Below are 20375 nucleotides of genomic sequence, written 5' to 3'. Positions count from 1 at the left end.
TGTTTTGTTTGTATATTACAGGTACAAGGCATGTACAAGCTAATGTAGGAACATTGTGTACTGGTTGTGAAGCCACAACCGCTCAAATCAACAACTGGTCTTCAAGTCGCTTTGGGAGCGGTTTGAGGAGGTAACGAGAGGGACAAAAAAACAGTTGGGGCAAATGTTCACAGTGTTGTAAACGAGGAAGCAACATACAGATGAAGAGGGACGAGCACGAGGGAAAGAGATGAAGTACTGAAGTACTTTTGGTACAGATAAGGGGAAGTGCCATGGCTTGAGTTGTTGGTGTTGTTTTGTATGCAGCCTGTGGCTGCTGGTTGCATCATTTCTCTGGAAGCACGTTTGTGCCACTGATGCAGTGCCCCAATTACCAGCAAGCTGGTACTCAATTTGCCAACCTCGGAGGGATGACATGCCGAGTCAACCCCCCCCTAGCGTTAATTCAACGATCGACCGGGATTCACTCAGGATCCCAAGCCCGCACCCTAACCGTTAAACCAACACCAGGTTTAGGGCCTGAGTGAACTTATAAATAGGCGAGTTTGAGTCAGACAGTGAAAGCACACGTGGGTTGCACATTCTCAAGCAACAGCATCCCTCCACTCATCCTTCCTCCACACCAACTACGACCCCCCCTCCCCCCTCACCCCCGCCCCCACCCCCCCTCACCCCCCCTCGGCCACCCCCCCCAACTGAAACTTTCAAACCAACACCCACTCCAGCATTAGGGTATGGAACCCCATCTACCTTACAAATGTCCATGCACAATTGCACATTGTTCAGGACAAGAATTGCCACAAAAAGATCCCCTGGGGATTCTGAATACTCCTCTTCTCGTGACCTCAATATTACTCAGCATGGCGTCTCACTTGCACGAGTTATCATGACCATCCTCGTGGATCATCCGAAGATGGAATTACCTGTTTCACAGACTATTCAAAATTACGTGGATTTTTATACGTGTCAGAAGTAAAAAAGAAAAAAGAAAAAAAAGTGTTTAAGGCAGTAGCACACGCGCGTGAAGCTTGAACAGTGAACCCTGGAGAAGAAATCGTTTTTGTTTTTAAAGTTTTAAAGTCACATGGTGAAACTAAAAACGTAATTTCGCCTTGGAACAAGGCAATGCGTGCCAGCATCGCAGGTACACACAAGATGCTTAGGTCTCGTCGAGGGCCTAATCTCCATGACCCTCAGTCTTAGGAGTGCTTCCTCCAGTAATCCAGTTCTTCAGTGTTGCAAAAACGCCTCTCTTTGCCCCCTCCAACTCTTCCAAGCACTCTGTTGGAGGAAGCAGAGCAAGGAGTCTGATGGACAACCACAAAATCAAAATGCTTTTTATATTTAGCACAAACACTCACTGGAGCTTTGAAAAACGGAAGTAAAATGTATTGCTAGGAAACACCAGGCACCCCACAATTATTCTTTTGTTGGAACTCGTCCCCGTGCCACGTGTCATCGTATTTGGAAGGCCTATCCATCTGTGGCGCATTGTTACTCGAAAGGACACAAGGCCGCAGCTTCGCAACAACACAAGATAACTCACCGCATTCTTGCTGCCACGCACCTGTAGAGAGGATGGCTCTGCATTCTTCCGCCGAGAGATTGGTGAAGCTCGTGTTCTGTTGCCGTGGGTACTGTAAATGCAGTGGGGTTTTCCCATGTGTAGTACGTGTACGTTTCATCAAACGGGTATTGATGACATGCATTCCAACAACAACAACCCAACCACTAAAGCTTGCTAGGAATGGCAAGCTGCGGTTCTGAAAACAAATCGATAACCCGTTAGCGAACAAACTCGTTTGGCTGCCATTCTGTCCTGCCCCAGACAAGCAGCGGGGGGCACAAGTGAAATGAAATAATAAACGGAAGCTAAAAGCATACGTGATGTCAAAATGCAACAACCTCGCATTAGTGTGCGAGGTCAACGGTACAAGACCCAAAACCTGTAACTTTATCCCGAGGCAGGAATCGTCAGACCTTATTGCGATAATGGTTGGTTCGGATGCGCAAGAGGCTCTCGTGTAGGGCATCGCATTTCTCAGCGTCAGCATCCTGCCAGGAAACAGGTTAACGTGCACCCAAAACAAACGTCAGGACCATGTCACAATGTACAAGTTCACACATGGATGGTAAAAACAAGTGTGGCTGACTGGCATGGCAGTGTTATATCAGAAATGATACATCACAGGTGGACGGAGGTACGATTGGGGTGTCGACGAAGTAAGGAAGTGTGTGTGAGGCCTCAAGGAAGAATCACCAACATCTCCGTGAAATTCAAAAGCCTCACTAATGGATTAAAAATAAACAAACTTATTTGTGATTAACCACGTGAAGAAGAAGAAGAACCACCTTTAGAGGCCCTTTTTCCCCACAGAGCAGGGGTTGGCCTTTTTTTGGGCACCTTGGTCCCCTTTTTGAAGCAATGTTTTATGGCTGGATGCCCTTCCTGCCACCAACCCTGTTAGTCGCCTCTTGCAACACACAGGGAATTACCAGTGAACTGGTACTAAATTTGCCGACCTCGGAAGGATGACAGGCTGTGTCAACCCCCCTGGCATTGGTTCAGCAATAACCGGGATTCGAACCCAGGATCCTAGGATCCCAAGCCAGCACCCTAACCGCTAAGCCAACACCAGGTTCGGTTTAGAGATATAAAGGTGCAACATTTTTCGGTTTTTCCAAGATGGCGCCTGTACCACATGACCTACGACGTCATGATTATCATTAAAATATTCTAAAGGAGGAGGAGGAGCTCCTCAACTTGTAACCTCAACTTGCTCAACAGTGCCTGAATAATTGTACACCGCTGCAATACGGTGAAAATTTCATGTCAATCGGGCCAACGGTTGCCGAGAAAATGAATTTTTTAAATGCAGACACAGCACACGGTACACGTATGCAACTGAATGCTTAACCCTGCTTTTCGCTTCGTGAGCGCAGGGTAATAACCGAGCCCACCTGCCAATTCGCAATTCGCATGTCTGAAAAAACAAACAAAAAAAAAAAACTTCAGATCAGCAATCTGCATTCATTTCACGATTCAACAACATTGAAATAATGTAATGGTGAATTGTCTACCAAGTGTGCAACTGCAACATTCCTAAATCATAACTTCAAAAAATACATAAACAGCTGCCAAATATCATTAGAACAAGTACAAAAAGTTTTAATTAAAACAAAAGCCGCGTTGATGTTACACAATGCCTAGATGCAGCTGTGCCTATAACGTCGATGTTATAGGCACAGGACATTCCTATTGATTCGATTACTTGATGTTATTTTTGTGCAAAGTGAAAATATATCTCGGCAATTTCCCGTGTGTGGCGACGAATTTTTAATATATCTCGGCATTTTCCCGTCTGTTATTTCAGGCGGTGTATGACTGACCATGCTGCGATTAAAATAAAAAAAAATCTCGGCAATTTCCTGTGTGTGGCGACACGTGAACGAAGCTATGCTCCTCTCTCCACATTATTGTGACGACGTATAAATTAAATATTTCATCGTGACGATTGTCATCAAATGGACGAATTTTTAATATATCTCGGCATTTTCCCGTCTGTTATTTCGGGCGGTGTATGACTGACCATGCCGCGATTTAAACAAAATATATATATCTCGGCATTTTCCCGTCTCTTATTTCGGGCGGTGTATGACTGACCATGCTGCGATAAAAAAAAAAAAATCTCAATGGACTTGAAGTTACAGGCCTTTGAGAATTCATTTCATTCTATAAAGGGCAACTTTCATCGGATTTTCTTCCCGTTTTTTTTCAACCGAGTCTAAAACTATGTTAGCGACTGTGAAAAATGAAATGATATATCGAATTTGATTTGAAATAAAACTGTGTGAGAGAGGAAGACACCACGGGCCTACAAAACAGGCCTCAAAGCTATGCGAGTTAATAAAATGGTGGATATTTGTTTATATGAAGCCTCTCCCACAATGTGTGGAGCTATGGTTCCCAGAATGGGTGGAGCTTTGAGGTTTTGTCTTCTCTGCAAGAACAAGAACAAGAAGAAGGAGAAGAAGAAGAAGAACAACAACAACAGCAAAGGGCACTCTATGAGCAGCGTCTGTGACGTGGCTAAAAATGTTTTATAACCACCACCACAAATCTGTCAAAGAAAATTGGAATTCCTCGTCCTTTCCATTCGACCTCTTGTCTTTTCACCCTTCCAAACTGTCTGGCAGGATATCCAAGAGATATGTGCACTCACTCCTGATAGTCAGGTTCACTATGTCAATAAATTATATTTCGTTCAAAATCATGGTAGATTAGCAAACCTATACATTTTTGGAAAGGTTATAGCATAAGGAAACTAAAAATCAATGTTTACATTTGGAGAGATACCTGTATGGCGGCCATTTTGGATTTTCAAAATGGCCACTGTAAAATACATATTTTGTTCTATTTCTGCCTCTAATTATCCTAAAAACTTTTTAAAATATACTAAACCTATATTTTCAGGGACAAGGAATCCAATGAAAGTATCAAATTAGTGCTATGGGGAATGGTAAGACACGAATCAAAGGTTTTGAATTGCAAAATACTGTCTTTGTATTCGCGATAAGTTGCATAATCAAATACACGTTATCATTTTGTACAGGCAGTTAATAACATCAAAATGTGTCACAATAATTCATATCAGCAAACATACACAGGCAGTCAGCAAAATCATATATACACATGCAGTCAGTATAACTTCACATCTGCACAGGCAGTCAATGACAAAATATACACAGGCAGTCAATGGCATCAAACATACACGATTACAGAATATGCCATTTAGAGTTCGTCATCACCGTCCTGTGTGTCGTATCCGACAATATAGTCCGCATCGTTTTCACAGTCCGTTCCACACAAGCAAAGGTCGGTCAAATTGATTGGCAAATCGAATTGGTCGAATGGTCGATCGAATCGAATTCGATGAATCGAATCGATCGAATTGGTCGAATGGTCGATCGAAGCGATTAGTCGAATGGTCGATCGAAGCGATTGGTCGAATGGAATTGGTCGAATTGGTCAAATCGAAATGGTCGGAATTGGCAAATGTAACCATTGATTTTCAGATTTTCCATGTAATAACGTTTCCAAAAATGTATAGGTTTGCTAATCTACCATGATTTTGAACGAAAAAACATAGTGAACCTGACCTGACTATGAGTTGTCTAGCCTGGGTTTGAATCTCGGCCCAGCTTTTCAACTCTGATCCCGGTATTTCGGATACATCAATGTGTGTGCCGTCCCTCAAATAAGCTAGGTGTTCTGTCTGCTCGCAATAGTTGGTGGATGTAAAATATCCCACAGTTTATTTCATGAAGAGGAGGCGGGCTATCGCTAGCATTATGAACAAAATGTAACTTCTTGCCCGAATGTGCAGGGACACTGCATCAGTACAGCCACACCTCAGTAAATGATGCAACTAGCAGACTAAATTCTAAATCAAATTCCAGCGTGAGGCATAGCAATTCACATCTCACCCGCACATTTACTGTCAAACAAGGCAGGTTACGGGATGAAAAAAAAACATTTATACGCTTCCAAAATCACCACGTGATCAGGGAGTGCAAGGGTTAGAATCGCAACAATGTGCTTCCTGACACCTGCCCGTTACGCAAACAAACAAAAAGGGTGCACGACACAGCAAAAAACCCTCAAATATCAATTTTTTAAAATCATCATCATCATCATTATGTACCATGTACATTATGTACCATGCCCTTTGCAGAGCGGTGGTGCAGCCAAAGCAGTTGCTGGGCTACAATCCTGGTCGGACTCAGGAAGTCAGGCCAGGAATCTGGCCATGGTGCCAGCGATGGCTCCCGTACCCTTCGCGGAAGACACCGTGGGGTCCTTCAAGTCCACCACTTAATGCTGACAGAAGAGGCACCCAGTTTACCGTCCATCCGAGAGACGGCACAGACATTGAGGAATCACCCTGTTAATCTATATATAATGGAGCAAGTGTATCTATGACCAGACACTAACAGTACCTTTTATGACATAATAAATAAACAGCGTTTATCTGTGTTGTTTGTGTTCCTGTTAGAGCATAATAAAATTAATTGCATACGTGTTGGTAGCACCCAGGGGCAGGTCAGGGGTACAAACCCCTCTCCCCACATGAGTGGCAAGGACATCTCACAATGTCCACCTGTACACGTGCCACAGTGCAATATTGGCTTACTGACCTCTGCCACAGACGTGGTTTATTAGCCAGGGCACAAAACTTAGTCACCTACCCAACTCATCCACCATGTGGTCATAATCTGTCCACAACGCTTTTAGATATCATGCCATACGTCGTTTCAGGCACGAACTCTCTGTTGTCTGTTGCTCCGTCACTGTAATTCTGTTACTCTGTTGTGCTTCCCTCTCTCTCCCCTTCTTGTCTCCCGCTCCCTTTATATATGTTCTATGTGTTAGCTCTTATACGAGCCTCGACTAAGTATACAAAAAAAACTCTGAATGGCAAAGAATCACTTTTAAAAATCTCGTATCTGGATCCAGATTTTCACCAAAATTTAATAAACTCGTTCTTGTCACATACCCAACCTGTCCACCAAGTATCCTGCAATATATCCTGCTCACAGACAGACAAATATGTCGCGTATAGCACGATATTGCGATGTCCAAATAAACAACAGTTGCCATGGAAACAGCAATTTGGTAATTTCGGAAAAAAATTATATATACAGTGGAACCTTGACTTACGAGTTTAATTCGTTCTGTGACCGAGCTCGTAACTCAAATTGCTCGTTTCTCAAATCAAATTTCCCCATTAAAATGCATTGAAATGCTATTAATCCGTTCCAGCCCGCCAAAAACCACACCAATTTTTTTTTTAATATACAGTATATATAAAAATATCTCGCGCTTTATATTTCACCTGTATGCAGCATACAAGTTGGCAGGATGGCCTGGACTGGAGGTACGCACACTTGACTCTAAAGTCTAAACTGTCCAGCCTGGGTTTGAATCCCGACCCAGCTATAACCTGTCATGGGTGAATCACAGGCAGGGTGATTCATCAATGTGTGTACCGCTAAACTGGGCGCCCCGTTTGCGTCCCATTAGTTGTTGGATGTTAAGGATCTCACCGTGTTTTCCACAAAGAGAAGGCGAGCTATCGCCGGCACTCTGAACAAGTTGTGGCCTGGCATGCTCTTCTCCTCTGCCGTTAAATACGTCCTCCTCGGCATCTTTTTCCAGAAGAGCCCTGTCTCGTCACAGTTGAAGATTTGCTGGGGGATGTATCGTTCGGCTTCTATCAGTTCGGCAAAAGTTATAATAAAATCTTCAGCTGCCTTCACATCCGCCTCACCAAGTCGACAACACGCACACCTCGCTCATGTTTTTCGACGATTGCGTGTTTTATATCCAAGCACATCATCCTCTTCTTCTTCTCAGTTATAATAAATCTTCAGCTGCCTTCACATCCGCCTCACCAAGTCGACAACACGCACACCTCGCTCATGTTTTTCGACGATTGCGTGTTTTATATCCAAGCACATCATCCTCTTCTTCTTCTCAGTACCGTGTTTTCCACAAAGAGAAGGCGAGCTATCGCCGGCACTCTGAACAAGTTGTGGCCTGGCATGCTCTTCTCCTCTGCCGTTATATACGTCCTCCTCGGCATCTTTTTCCAGAAGAGCCCTGTCTCGTCACAGTTGAAGATTTGCTGGGGGATGTATCGTTCGGCTTCTATCAGTTCGGCAAAAGTTATAATAAAATCTTCAGCTGCCTTCACATCCGCCTCGCCAAGTCGACAACACGCACACCTCGCTCATGTTTTTCGACGATTGCGTGTTTTATATCCAAGCACATCATCCTCTTCTTCTTCTCAGTTATAATAAAATCTTCAGCTGCCTTCACATCCGCCTCGCCAAGTCGACAACACGCACACCTCGCTCATGTTGTTCGACGATTGCGTGTTTTATATCCAAGCACATCATCCTCTTCTTCTTCTCAGTTATAATAAAATCTTCAGCTGCCTTCACATCCGCCTCACCAAGTCGACAACACGCACACCTCGCTCATGTTGTTCGACGATTGCGTGTTTTATATCCAAGCACATCATCCTCTTCTTCTTCTCAGTTATAATAAAATCTTCAGCTGCCTTCACATCCGCCTCACCAAGTCGACAACACGCACACCTCGCTCATGTTGTTCGACGATTGCGTGTTTTATAGCCAAGCTCATCATCCTCTTCTTCTTCTCAGCACTGCACTTGGCACTCACTTTCTTAGGCCCCATGGTTAAAACTAAGAAATTTTCCAAAATAACCAAAATGCGAAAACAAAAATGCAGCGCTATACGGCAGAGATACTGTACTTGCACGGCAAGATAACCACGTGACCGGAACCCACCTGGTGACGTAAACTCAAAATAACCAACATGCGAAAACAAAAATGCAGCGCTATACGGCAGAGATACTGTACTTGCACGGCAAGATAACCACGTGACCGGGTGGCGAAAGCTCGTAACTCAGATCTCGGCTCGCATCTCAAAGCAATAAACCGCCCGAGCGACGGCTCGTATCTCGAAAAACTCGTAAGTTGGGGCACTCGTAAGTCAAGGTTCCACTGTATATAGATATATATATATATATATAAATAGACATGTAAATATCAAGTAAATCGGATGAAAATTGACGATTTATGTGACCTTGACCTTTTGACATATTGACCTCAAACAATAGGCTGCCAGCTTGTCACTACCTCTACCAGATGGCTAGGTTTTGTGAGTATTGGAGTAAAAATGTGACCTGTGGACGATTCACAAAGAAACAGACTAAAAAAAAAACAAAGGAAAACAGACCAGTCGAAGCAATATCCTTGCAAATCTTCAATTTCGCAAGTATCAAACAGGGGTGAAAACACAACCTCCGTCCACCTTCAGTGGCGGTGGTAATTACCCACAGTCGTTCATAAAAACCCCATAAATCTCTGCGAACATTTCATCAATGCATGCGTGTACGTTACGGAGAAGGTGTGATCCAGATACCCAACGGTGCTGTCTTTTACAAAACCAAAGGTAAGAATATTTATTATTGGTGGAAATTCTTTACTTTTTGACCGAAACTTTAATAACTGTTGTGATCATTAAATCTTCACTAAACCTTGTTAGACGAAAAAAAAAGTTGCATCTTTTCAAGTACAAGTGCAGTTTATAATTTGGTTGCTTTCAATACAGATCGACGCCAGCGACGTTGGTGCAGGAAACCACTTTTGCACTTGTATTAGTGTGGAAAACCCACTTTTCGCACTTGTGTTAGTGTTGAAAAACCACTTTTCGCACTTGTGTTAGTGTTGAAAAACCACTTTTCGCACTTGTGTTGGTGCAGGAAACCACTTTTGCACTTGTATTAGTGTTGAAAATCACTTTTCGCACTTGTGTTAGTGTTGAAAAACCACTTTTCGCACTTGTGATGGTGCAGGAAACCACTTTTCGCACTTGTGTTAGTGTTGAAAAACCACTTTTCGCACTTGTGTTAGTGTTGAAAAACCACTTTTTGCACTTGTGTTAGTGTTGAAAAACCACTTTTCGCACTTGTGTTGGTGCAGGAAACCACTTTTGCACTTGTATTGGTGTGGAAAAACCACTTTTTGCACTTGTGTTAGTTTTGAAAAACCACTTTTCGCACTTGTGTTAGTGTTGAAAAACCACTTTTCGCACTTGTGTTGGTGCAGGAAACCACTTTTGCACTTGTATTAGTGTTGAAAAACCACTTTTCGCACTTGTGTTAGTGTTGAAAAACCACTTTTCGCACTTGTGTTGGTGCAGGAAACCACTTTTGCACTTGTATTGGTGTGGAAAAACCACTTTTTGCACTTGTGTTAGTTTTGAAAAACCACTTTTCGCACTTGTGTTAGTGTTGAAAAACCACTTTTCGCACTTGTGTTGGTGCAGGAAACCACTTTTGCACTTGTATTAGTGTTGAAAAACCACTTTTCGCACTTGTGGTAGTGTTGAAAAACCACTTTTCGCACTTTTGTTGGTGCAGGAAACCACTTTGCACTTGTATTAGTGTGGAAAAAACACTTTTCGCACTTGTGTTAGTGTTGAAAAAACACTTTTCGCACTTGTGTTAGTGTTGAAAAAACACTTTTCGCACTTGTGTTAGTGTTGAAAAACCACTTTTTGCACTTGTGTTGGTGCAGGAAACCACTTTTGCACTTGTATTAGTGTGGAAAAAACCCCTTTTTACACTTGTGATAGTGTTGAAAAACCACTTTTCGCACTTGTGTTAGTGTTGAAAAACCACTTTTCGCACTTGTGTTGGTGCAGGAAACCACTTTTGCACTTGTATTAGTGTGGAAAACCCACTTTTCGCACTTGTGTTAGTGTTGAAAAACCACTTTTCGCACTTGTGTTAGTGTTGAAAAACCACTTTTCGCACTTGTGTTGTTGCAGGAAACCACTTTTGCACTTGTATTAGTGTTGAAAATCACTTTTCGCACTTGTGTTAGTGTTGAAAAACCACTTTTCGCACTTGTGATGGTGCAGGAAACCACTTTTCGCACTTGTGTTAGTGTTGAAAAACCACTTTTCGCACTTGTGTTAGTGTTGAAAAACCACTTTTCGCACTTGTGTTGGTGCAGGAAACCACTTTTGCACTTGTATTAGTGTGGAAAAACCACTTTTCGCACTTGTCTTAGTGTTGAAAAACCACTTTTCCCACTTGTGTTAGTGTTGAAAAACCACTTTTTGAACTTGTGTTGGTGCAGGAAACCACTTTTGCACTTGTATTAGTGTGGAAATAACACTTTTCGCACTTGTGTTAGTGTTGAAAAACCACTTTTCGCACTTGTGTTAGTGTTGAAAAACCACTTTTCGCACTTGTGTTAGTGTTGAAAAACCACTTTTCGAACTTGTGTTGGTGCAGGAAACCACTTTTGCACTTGTATTAGTGTGGAAAAAACACTTTTCGCACTTGTGTTAGTGTTGAAAAACCACTTTTCGCACTTGTGTTAGTGTTGAAAAACCACTTTTCGCACCTGTGTTAGTGTTGAAAAACCACTTTTCGCACTTGTGTTGGTGCAGGAAACCACTTTTGCACTTGTATTAGTGTGGAAAAAACACTTTTCGCACTTGTGTTAGTGTTGAAAAACCACTTTTCGCACTTGTGTTAGTGTTGAAAAACCACTTTTTGCACTTGTGTTAGTGTTGAAAAACCACTTTGCGCACTTGTGATGGTGCAGGAAACCACTTTTGCACTTGTATCAGTGTGGAAAAAACACTTTTCGCACTTGCGTTAGTGTTGACAAACCGCTTTTCGCACTTGTGTTAGTGTTGAAAAACCACTTTTCGCACTTGTGTTGGTGCAGGAAACCACTTTTGCACTTGTATTAGTGTTGAAAAACCACTTTTTGCACTTGTGTTAGTGTTGAAAAACCACTTTGCGCACTTGTGATGGTGCAGGAAACCACTTTTGCACTTGTATTAGTGTGGAAAAAACACTTTTCGCACTTGCGTTAGTGTTGAAAAACCGCTTTTCGCACTTGTATTAGTGTGGAAAAAACACTTTTCGCACTTGTGTTAGTGTTGAAAAAACACTTTTCGCACTTGTGTTAGTGTTGAAAAAACACTTTTCGCACTTGTGTTAGTGTTGAAAAACCACTTTTCGCACTTGTGTTGGTGCAGGAAACCACTTTTGCACTTGTATTAGTGTGGAAAAACCACTTTTTACACTTGTGATAGTGTTGAAAAACCACTTTTCGCACTTGTGTTAGTGTTGAAAAACCACTTTTCGCACTTGTGTTGGTGCAGGAAACCACTTTTGCACTTGTATTAGTGTGGAAAAACCACTTTTCGCACTTGTGTTAGTGTTGAAAAACCACTTTTCGCACTTGTGTTAGTGTTGAAAAACCACTTTTCGCACTTGTGTTGGTGCAGGAAACCACTTTTGCACTTGTATTAGTGTTGAAAATCACTTTTCGCACTTGTGTTAGTGTTGAAAAACCACTTTTCGCACTTGTGTTGGTGCAGGAAACCACTTTTGCACTTGTGTTAGTGTTGAAAAACCACTTTTCGCACTTGTGTTAGTGTTGAAAAACCACTTTTCGCACTTGTGTTAGTGTTGAAAAACCACTTTTCGCACTTGTGTTGGTGCAGGAAACCACTTTTGCACTTGTATTAGTGTTGAAAATCACTTTTCGCACTTGTGTTAGTGTTGAAAAACCACTTTTCGCACTTGTGATGGTGCAGGAAACCACTTTTCGCACTTGTGTTAGTGTTGAAAAACCACTTTTCGCACTTGTGTTAGTGTTGAAAAACCACTTTTCGCACTTGTGTTGGTGCAGGAAACCACTTTTGCACTTGTATTAGTGTGGAAAAACCACTTTTCGCACTTGTCTTAGTGTTGAAAAACCACTTTTCCCACTTGTGTTAGTGTTGAAAAACCACTTTTTGAACTTGTGTTGGTGCAGGAAACCACTTTTGCTCTTGTATTAGTGTGGAAATAACACTTTTCGCACTTGTGTTAGTGTTGAAAAACCACTTTTCGCACTTGTGTTAGTGTTGAAAAACCACTTTTCGCACTTGTGTTAGTGTTGAAAAACCACTTTTCGAACTTGTGTTGGTGCAGGAAACCACTTTTGCACTTGTATTAGTGTGGAAAAAACACTTTTCGCACTTGTGTTAGTGTTGAAAAACCACTTTTCGCACTTGTGTTAGTGTTGAAAAACTACTTTTCGCACCTGTGTTAGTGTTGAAAAACCACTTTTCGCACTTGTGTTGGTGCAGGAAACCACTTTTGCACTTGTATTAGTGTGGAAAAAACACTTTTCGCACTTGTGTTAGTGTTGAAAAACCACTTTTCGCACTTGTGTTAGTGTTGAAAAACCACTTTTTGCACTTGTGTTAGTGTTGAAAAACCACTTTGCGCACTTGTGATGGTGCAGGAAACCACTTTTGCACTTGTATCAGTGTGGAAAAAACACTTTTCGCACTTGCGTTAGTGTTGACAAACCGCTTTTCGCACTTGTGTTAGTGTTGAAAAACCACTTTTCGAACTTGTGTTGGTGCAGGAAACCACTTTTGCACTTGTATTAGTGTGGAAAAACCACTTTTCGCACTTGTGTTAGTGTTGAAAAACCACTTTTCGCACTTGTGTTAGTGTTGAAAAACCACTTTTCGAACTTGTGTTGGTGCAGGAAACCACTTTTGCACTTGTATTCGTGTGGAAAAAACACTTTTCGCACTTGTGTTAGTGTTGAAAAACCACTTTTCGCACTTGTGTTAGTGTTGAAAAACCACTTTTCGCACCTGTATTAGTGTTGAAAAACCACTTTTCGCACTTGTGTTGGTGCAGGAAACCACTTTTGCACTTGTATTAGTGTGGAAAAACCACTTTTCGCACTTGTGTTAGTGTTGAAAAACCACTTTTCGCACTTGTGTTGGTGCAGGAAACCACTTTTGCACTTGTATTAGTGTTGAAAAACCACTTTTCGCACTTGTGTTAGTGTTGAAAAACCACTTTTCGCACTTGTGGTAGTGTTGAAAAACCACTTTTCACACTTTTGTTGGTGCAGGAAACCACTTTTGCACTTGTATTAGTGTGGAAAAAACACTTTTCGCACTTGTGTTAGTGTTGAAAAAACACTTTTCGCAGTTGTGTTAGTGTTGAAAAAACACTTTTTGCACTTGTGTTAGTGTTGAAAAACCACTTTTCGCACTTGTGTTGGTGCAGGAAACCACTTTTGCACTTGTATTAGTGTGGAAAAACCCCTTTTTACACTTGTGATAGTGTTGAAAAACCACTTTTCGCACTTGTGTTAGTGTTGAAAAACCACTTTTCGCACTTGTGTTGGTGCAGGAAACCACTTTTGCACTTGTATTAGTGTGGAAAACCCACTTTTCGCACTTGTGTTAGTGTTGAAAAACCACTTTTTGCACTTGTGTTAGTGTTGAAAAACCACTTTTCGCACTTGTGTTGGTGCAGGAAACCACTTTTGCACTTGTATTAGTGTTGAAAATCACTTTTCGCACTTGTGTTAGTGTTGAAAAACCACTTTTCGCACTTGTGATGGTGCAGGAAACCACTTTTCGCACTTGTGTTAGTGTTGAAAAACCACTTTTCGCACTTGTGTTAGTGTTGAAAAACCACTTTTCGCACTTGTGTTGGTGCAGGAAACCACTTTTGCACTTGTATTAGTGTGGAAAAACCACTTTTCGCACTTGTCTTAGTGTTGAAAAACCACTTTTCCCACTTGTGTTAGTGTTGAAAAACCACTTTTTGAACTTGTGTTGGTGCAGGAAACCACTTTTGCACTTGTATTAGTGTGGAAATAACACTTTTCGCACTTGTGTTAGTGTTGAAAAACCACTTTTCGCACTTGTGTTAGTGTTGAAAAACCACTTTTCGAACTTGTGTTGGTGCAGGAAACCACTTTTGCACTTGTATTAGTGTGGAAAAAACACTTTTCGCACTTGTGTTAGTGTTGAAAAACCACTTTTCGCACTTGTGTTAGTGTTGAAAAACCACTTTTCGCACCTGTGTTAGTGTTGAAAAACCACTTTTCGCACTTGTGTTGGTGCAGGAAACCACTTTTGCACTTGTATTAGTGTGGAAAAAACACTTTTCGCACTTGTGTTAGTGTTGAAAAACCACTTTTCGCACTTGTGTTAGTGTTGAAAAACCACTTTTTGCACTTGTGTTAGTGTTGAAAAACCACTTTGCGCACTTGTGATGGTGCAGGAAACCACTTTTGCACTTGTATCAGTGTGGAAAAAACACTTTTCGCACTTGCGTTAGTGTTGACAAACCGCTTTTCGCACTTGTGTTAGTGTTGAAAAACCACTTTTCGCACTTGTGTTGGTGCAGGAAACCACTTTTGCACTTGTATTAGTGTTGAAAAACCACTTTTTGCACTTGTGTTAGTGTTGAAAAACCACTTTGCGCACTTGTGATGGTGCAGGAAACCACTTTTGCACTTGTATTAGTGTGGAAAAAACACTTTTCGCACTTGCGTTAGTGTTGAAAAACCGCTTTTCGCACTTGTATTAGTGTGGAAAAAACACTTTTCGCACTTGTGTTAGTGTTGAAAAAACACTTTTCGCACTTGTGTTAGTGTTGAAAAAACACTTTTCGCACTTGTGTTAGTGTTGAAAAACCACTTTTCGCACTTGTGTTGGTGCAGGAAACCACTTTTGCACTTGTATTAGTGTGGAAAAACCACTTTTTACACTTGTGTTAGTGTTGAAAAACCACTTTTCGCACTTGTGTTAGTGTTGAAAAACCACTTTTCGAACTTGTGTTGGTGCAGGAAACCACTTTTGCACTTGTATTAGTGTGGAAAAAACACTTTTCGCACTTGTGTTAGTGTTGAAAAACCACTTTTCGCACTTGTGTTAGTGTTGAAAAACCACTTTTCGCACCTGTGTTAGTGTTGAAAAACCACTTTTCGCACTTGTGTTGGTGCAGGAAACCACTTTTGCACTTGTATTAGTGTGGAAAAAACACTTTTCGCACTTGTGTTAGTGTTGAAAAACCACTTTTCGCACTTGTGTTAGTGTTGAAAAACCACTTTTTGCACTTGTGTTAGTGTTGAAAAACCACTTTGCGCACTTGTGATGGTGCAGGAAACCACTTTTGCACTTGTATCAGTGTGGAAAAAACACTTTTCGCACTTGCGTTAGTGTTGACAAACCGCTTTTCGCACTTGTGTTAGTGTTGAAAAACCACTTTTCGAACTTGTGTTGGTGCAGGAAACCACTTTTGCACTTGTATTAGTGTGGAAAAACCACTTTTCGCACTTGTGTTAGTGATGAAAAACCACTTTTCGCACTTGTGTTAGTGTTGAAAAACCACTTTTCGAACTTGTGTTGGTGCAGGAAACCACTTTTGCACTTGTATTCGTGTGGAAAAAACACTTTTCGCACTTGTGTTAGTGTTGAAAAACCACTTTTCGCACTTGTGTTAGTGTTGAAAAACCACTTTTCGCACCTGTGTTAGTGTTGAAAAACCACTTTTCGCACTTGTGTTGGTGCAGGAAACCACTTTTGCACTTGTATTAGTGTGGAAAACCACTTTTCGCACTTGTGTTAGTGTTGAAAAACCACTTTTCGCACTTGTGTTGGTGCAGGAAACCACTTTTGCACTTGTATTAGTGTTGAAAAACCACTTTTCGCACTTGTGTTAGTGTTGAAAAACCACTTTTCGCACTTGTGGTAGTGTTGAAAAACCACTTTTCGCACTTTTGTTGGTGCAGGAAACCACTTTTGCACTTGTATTAGTGTGGAAAAAACACTTTTCGCACTTGTGTTAGTGTTGAAAAACCACTTTTCGCACTTGTGTTGGTGCAGGAAACCACTTTTGCACTTGTATTAGTGTGGAAAAACCCCTTTTTACACTTGTGATAGTGTTGAAAAACCACTTTTCGCACTTGTGTTAGTGTTGAAAAACCACTTTTCGCACTTGTGTTGGTGCAGGAAACCACTTTTGCACTTGTATTAGTGTGGAAAACCCACTTTTTGCACTTGTGTTAGTGTTGAAAAACCACTTTTTGCACTTGTGTTAGTGTTGAAAAACCACTTTTCGCACTTGTGTTGGTGCAGGAAACCACTTTTGCACTTGTATTAGTGTTGAAAATCACTTTTCGCACTTGTGTTAGTGTTGAAAAACCACTTTTCGCACTTGTGATGGTGCAGGAAACCACTTTTCGCACTTGTGTTAGTGTTGAAAAACCACTTTTCGCACTTGTGTTAGTGTTGAAAAACCACTTTTCGCACTTGTGTTGGTGTTGAAAAACCACTTTTCGCACTTGTGTTAGTGTTGAAAAACCACTTTTCGAACTTGTGTTGGTGCAGGAAACCACTTTTGCACTTGTATTAGTGTGGAAAAAACACTTTTCGCACTTGTGTTAGTGTTGAAAAACCACTTTTCGCACTTGTGTTAGTGTTGAAAAACTACTTTTCGCACCTGTGTTAGTGTTGAAAAACCACTTTTCGCACTTGTGTTGGTGCAGGAAACCACTTTTGCACTTGTATTAGTGTGGAAAAAACACTTTTCGCACTTGTGTTAGTGTTGAAAAACCACTTTTCGCACTTGTGTTAGTGTTGAAAAACCACTTTTTGCACTTGTGTTAGTGTTGAAAAACCACTTTGCGCACTTGTGATGGTGCAGGAAACCACTTTTGCACTTGTATCAGTGTGGAAAAAACACTTTTCGCACTTGCGTTAGTGTTGACAAACCGCTTTTCGCACTTGTGTTAGTGTTGAAAAACCACTTTTCGAACTTGTGTTGGTGCAGGAAACCACTTTTGCACTTGTATTAGTGTGGAAAAACCACTTTTCGCACTTGTGTTAGTGTTGAAAAACCACTTTTCGCACTTGTGTTAGTGTTGAAAAACCACTTTTCGAACTTGTGTTGGTGCAGGAAACCACTTTTGCACTTGTATTCGTGTGGAAAAAACACTTTTCGCACTTGTGTTAGTGTTGAAAAACCACTTTTCGCACTTGTGTTAGTGTTGAAAAACCACTTTTCGCACCTGTATTAGTGTTGAAAAACCACTTTTCGCACTTGTGTTGGTGCAGGAAACCACTTTTGCACTTGTATTAGTGTGGAAAAACCACTTTTCGCACTTGTGTTAGTGTTGAAAAACCACTTTTCGCACTTGTGTTGGTGCAGGAAACCACTTTTGCACTTGTATTAGTGTTGAAAAACCACTTTTCGCACTTGTGTTAGTGTTGAAAAACCACTTTTCGCACTTGTGGTAGTGTTGAAAAACCACTTTTCGCACTTTTGTTGGTGCAGGAAACCACTTTTGCACTTGTATTAGTGTGGAAAAAACACTTTTCGCACTTGTGTTAGTGTTGAAAAAACACTTTTCGCACTTGTGTTAGTGTTGAAAAAACACTTTTTGCACTTGTGTTAGTGTTGAAAAACCACTTTTCGCACTTGTGTTGGTGCAGGAAACCACTTTTGCACTTGTATTAGTGTGGAAAAACCCCTTTTTACACTTGTGATAGTGTTGAAAAACCACTTTTCGCACTTGTGTTAGTGTTGAAAAACCACTTTTCGCACTTGTGTTGGTGCAGGAAACCACTTTTGCACTTGTATTAGTGTGGAAAACCCACTTTTCGCACTTGTGTTAGTGTTGAAAAACCACTTTTTGCACTTGTGTTAGTGTTGAAAAACCACTTTTCGCACTTGTGTTGGTGCAGGAAACCACTTTTGCACTTGTATTAGTGTTGAAAATCACTTTTCGCACTTGTGTTAGTGTTGAAAAACCACTTTTCGCACTTGTGATGGTGCAGGAAACCACTTTTCGCACTTGTGTTAGTGTTGAAAAACCACTTTTCGCACTTGTGTTAGTGTTGAAAAACCACTTTTCGCACTTGTGTTGGTGCAGGAAACCACTTTTGCACTTGTATTAGTGTGGAAAAACCACTTTTCGCACTTGTCTTAGTGTTGAAAAACCACTTTTCCCACTTGTGTTAGTGTTGAAAAACCACTTTTTGAACTTGTGTTGGTGCAGGAAACCACTTTTGCACTTGTATTAGTGTGGAAATAACACTTTTCGCACTTGTGTTAGTGTTGAAAAACCACTTTTCGCACTTGTGTTAGTGTTGAAAAACCACTTTTCGAACTTGTGTTGGTGCAGGAAACCACTTTTGCACTTGTATTAGTGTGGAAAAAACACTTTTCGCACTTGTGTTAGTGTTGAAAAACCACTTTTCGCACTTGTGTTAGTGTTGAAAAACCACTTTTCGCACCTGTGTTAGTGTTGAAAAACCACTTTTCGCACTTGTGTTGGTGCAGGAAACCACTTTTGCACTTGTATTAGTGTGGAAAAAACACTTTTCGCACTTGTGTTAGTGTTGAAAAACCACTTTTCGCACTTGTGTTAGTGTTGAAAAACCACTTTTTGCACTTGTGTTAGTGTTGAAAAACCACTTTGCGCACTTGTGATGGTGCAGGAAACCACTTTTGCACTTGTATCAGTGTGGAAAAAACACTTTTCGCACTTGCGTTAGTGTTGACAAACCGCTTTTCGCACTTGTGTTAGTGTTGAAAAACCACTTTTCGCACTTGTGTTGGTGCAGGAAACCACTTTTGCACTTGTATTAGTGTTGAAAAACCACTTTTTGCACTTGTGTTAGTGTTGAAAAACCACTTTGCGCACTTGTGATGGTGCAGGAAACCACTTTTGCACTTGTATTAGTGTGGAAAAAACACTTTTCGCACTTGCGTTAGTGTTGAAAAACCGCTTTTCGCACTTGTATTAGTGTGGAAAAAACACTTTTCGCACTTGTGTTAGTGTTGAAAAAACACTTTTCGCACTTGTGTTAGTGTTGAAAAACCACTTTTCGCACTTGTGTTGGTGCAGGAAACCACTTTTGCACTTGTATTAGTGTGGAAAAACCACTTTTTACACTTGTGTTAGTGTTGAAAAACCACTTTTCGCACTTGTGTTAGTGTTGAAAAACCACTTTTCGAACTTGTGTTGGTGCAGGAAACCACTTTTGCACTTGTATTAGTGTGGAAAAAACACTTTTCGCACTTGTGTTAGTGTTGAAAAACCACTTTTCGCACTTGTGTTAGTGTTGAAAAACCACTTTTCGCACCTGTGTTAGTGTTGAAAAACCACTTTTCGCACTTGTGTTGGTGCAGGAAACCACTTTTGCACTTGTATTAGTGTGGGAAAAACACTTTTCGCACTTGTGTTAGTGTTGAAAAACCACTTTTCGCACTTGTGTTAGTGTTGAAAAACCACTTTTTGCACTTGTGTTAGTGTTGAAAAACCACTTTGCGCACTTGTGATGGTGCAGGAAACCACTTTTGCACTTGTATCAGTGTGGAAAAAACACTTTTCGCACTTGCGTTAGTGTTGACAAACCGCTTTTCGCACTTGTGTTAGTGTTGAAAAACCACTTTTCGAACTTGTGTTGGTGCAGGAAACCACTTTTGCACTTGTATTAGTGTGGAAAAACCACTTTTCGCACTTGTGTTAGTGTTGAAAAACCACTTTTCGCACTTGTGTTAGTGTTGAAAAACCACTTTTCGAACTTGTGTTGGTGCAGGAAACCACTTTTGCACTTGTATTCGTGTGGAAAAAACACTTTTCGCACTTGTGTTAGTGTTGAAAAACCACTTTTCGCACTTGTGTTAGTGTTGAAAAACCACTTTTCGCACCTGTGTTGGTGCAGGAAACCACTTTTGCACTTGTATTAGTGTGGAAAAACCACTTTTCGCACTTGTGTTAGTGTTGAAAAACCACTTTTCGCACTTGTGTTGGTGCAGGAAACCACTTTTGCACTTGTATTAGTGTTGAAAAACCACTTTTCGCACTTGTGTTAGTGTTGAAAAACCACTTTTCGCACTTGTGGTAGTGTTGAAAAACCACTTTTCGCACTTTTGTTG

At 41.1% G+C, this 20375-nt stretch overlaps 1 protein-coding gene across 4 annotated transcripts in view; it reads right to left on the bottom strand.

The window, feature by feature from the left end:
- Positions 1-1054: 1054 nt before the first annotated feature.
- The window catches only part of UQCC2 (ubiquinol-cytochrome c reductase complex assembly factor 2), a 33821-nt gene continuing 14500 nt past the window's right edge, over positions 1055-20375 (bottom strand). Inside the window, exons 1-4 of one of the 4 annotated variants that reach the window (XM_068134759.2) lie at positions 2962-3370; positions 1981-2055; positions 1547-1637; positions 1055-1281 (exon numbers count right to left, since the gene is read on the bottom strand). In XM_068134759.2, the coding sequence (XP_067990860.1) occupies positions 1178-1281; positions 1547-1637; positions 1981-2055; positions 2962-2982 (291 nt within the window). In that variant the 5' untranslated portion in view covers positions 2983-3370 and the 3' untranslated portion in view covers positions 1055-1177. Of the gene's footprint in view, positions 1282-1546; positions 1638-1980; positions 2056-2961; positions 3371-20375 lie in introns of those variants that run through there. The other 3 variants (XM_078767924.1, XM_068134743.2, XM_068134752.2) reach the window with 3 other exon arrangements.

The sequence above is a fragment of the Myxine glutinosa genome, chromosome 1 (genome assembly GCF_964187855.1).
Source record: "Myxine glutinosa chromosome 1, kmMyxGlut1.1, whole genome shotgun sequence".
Classification (NCBI taxonomy): Eukaryota; Metazoa; Chordata; class Myxini; order Myxiniformes; family Myxinidae; genus Myxine; species Myxine glutinosa.
Note: the sequence above shows the minus strand (reverse complement) of the source record. Positions and strands in the feature narration are given on the sequence as shown.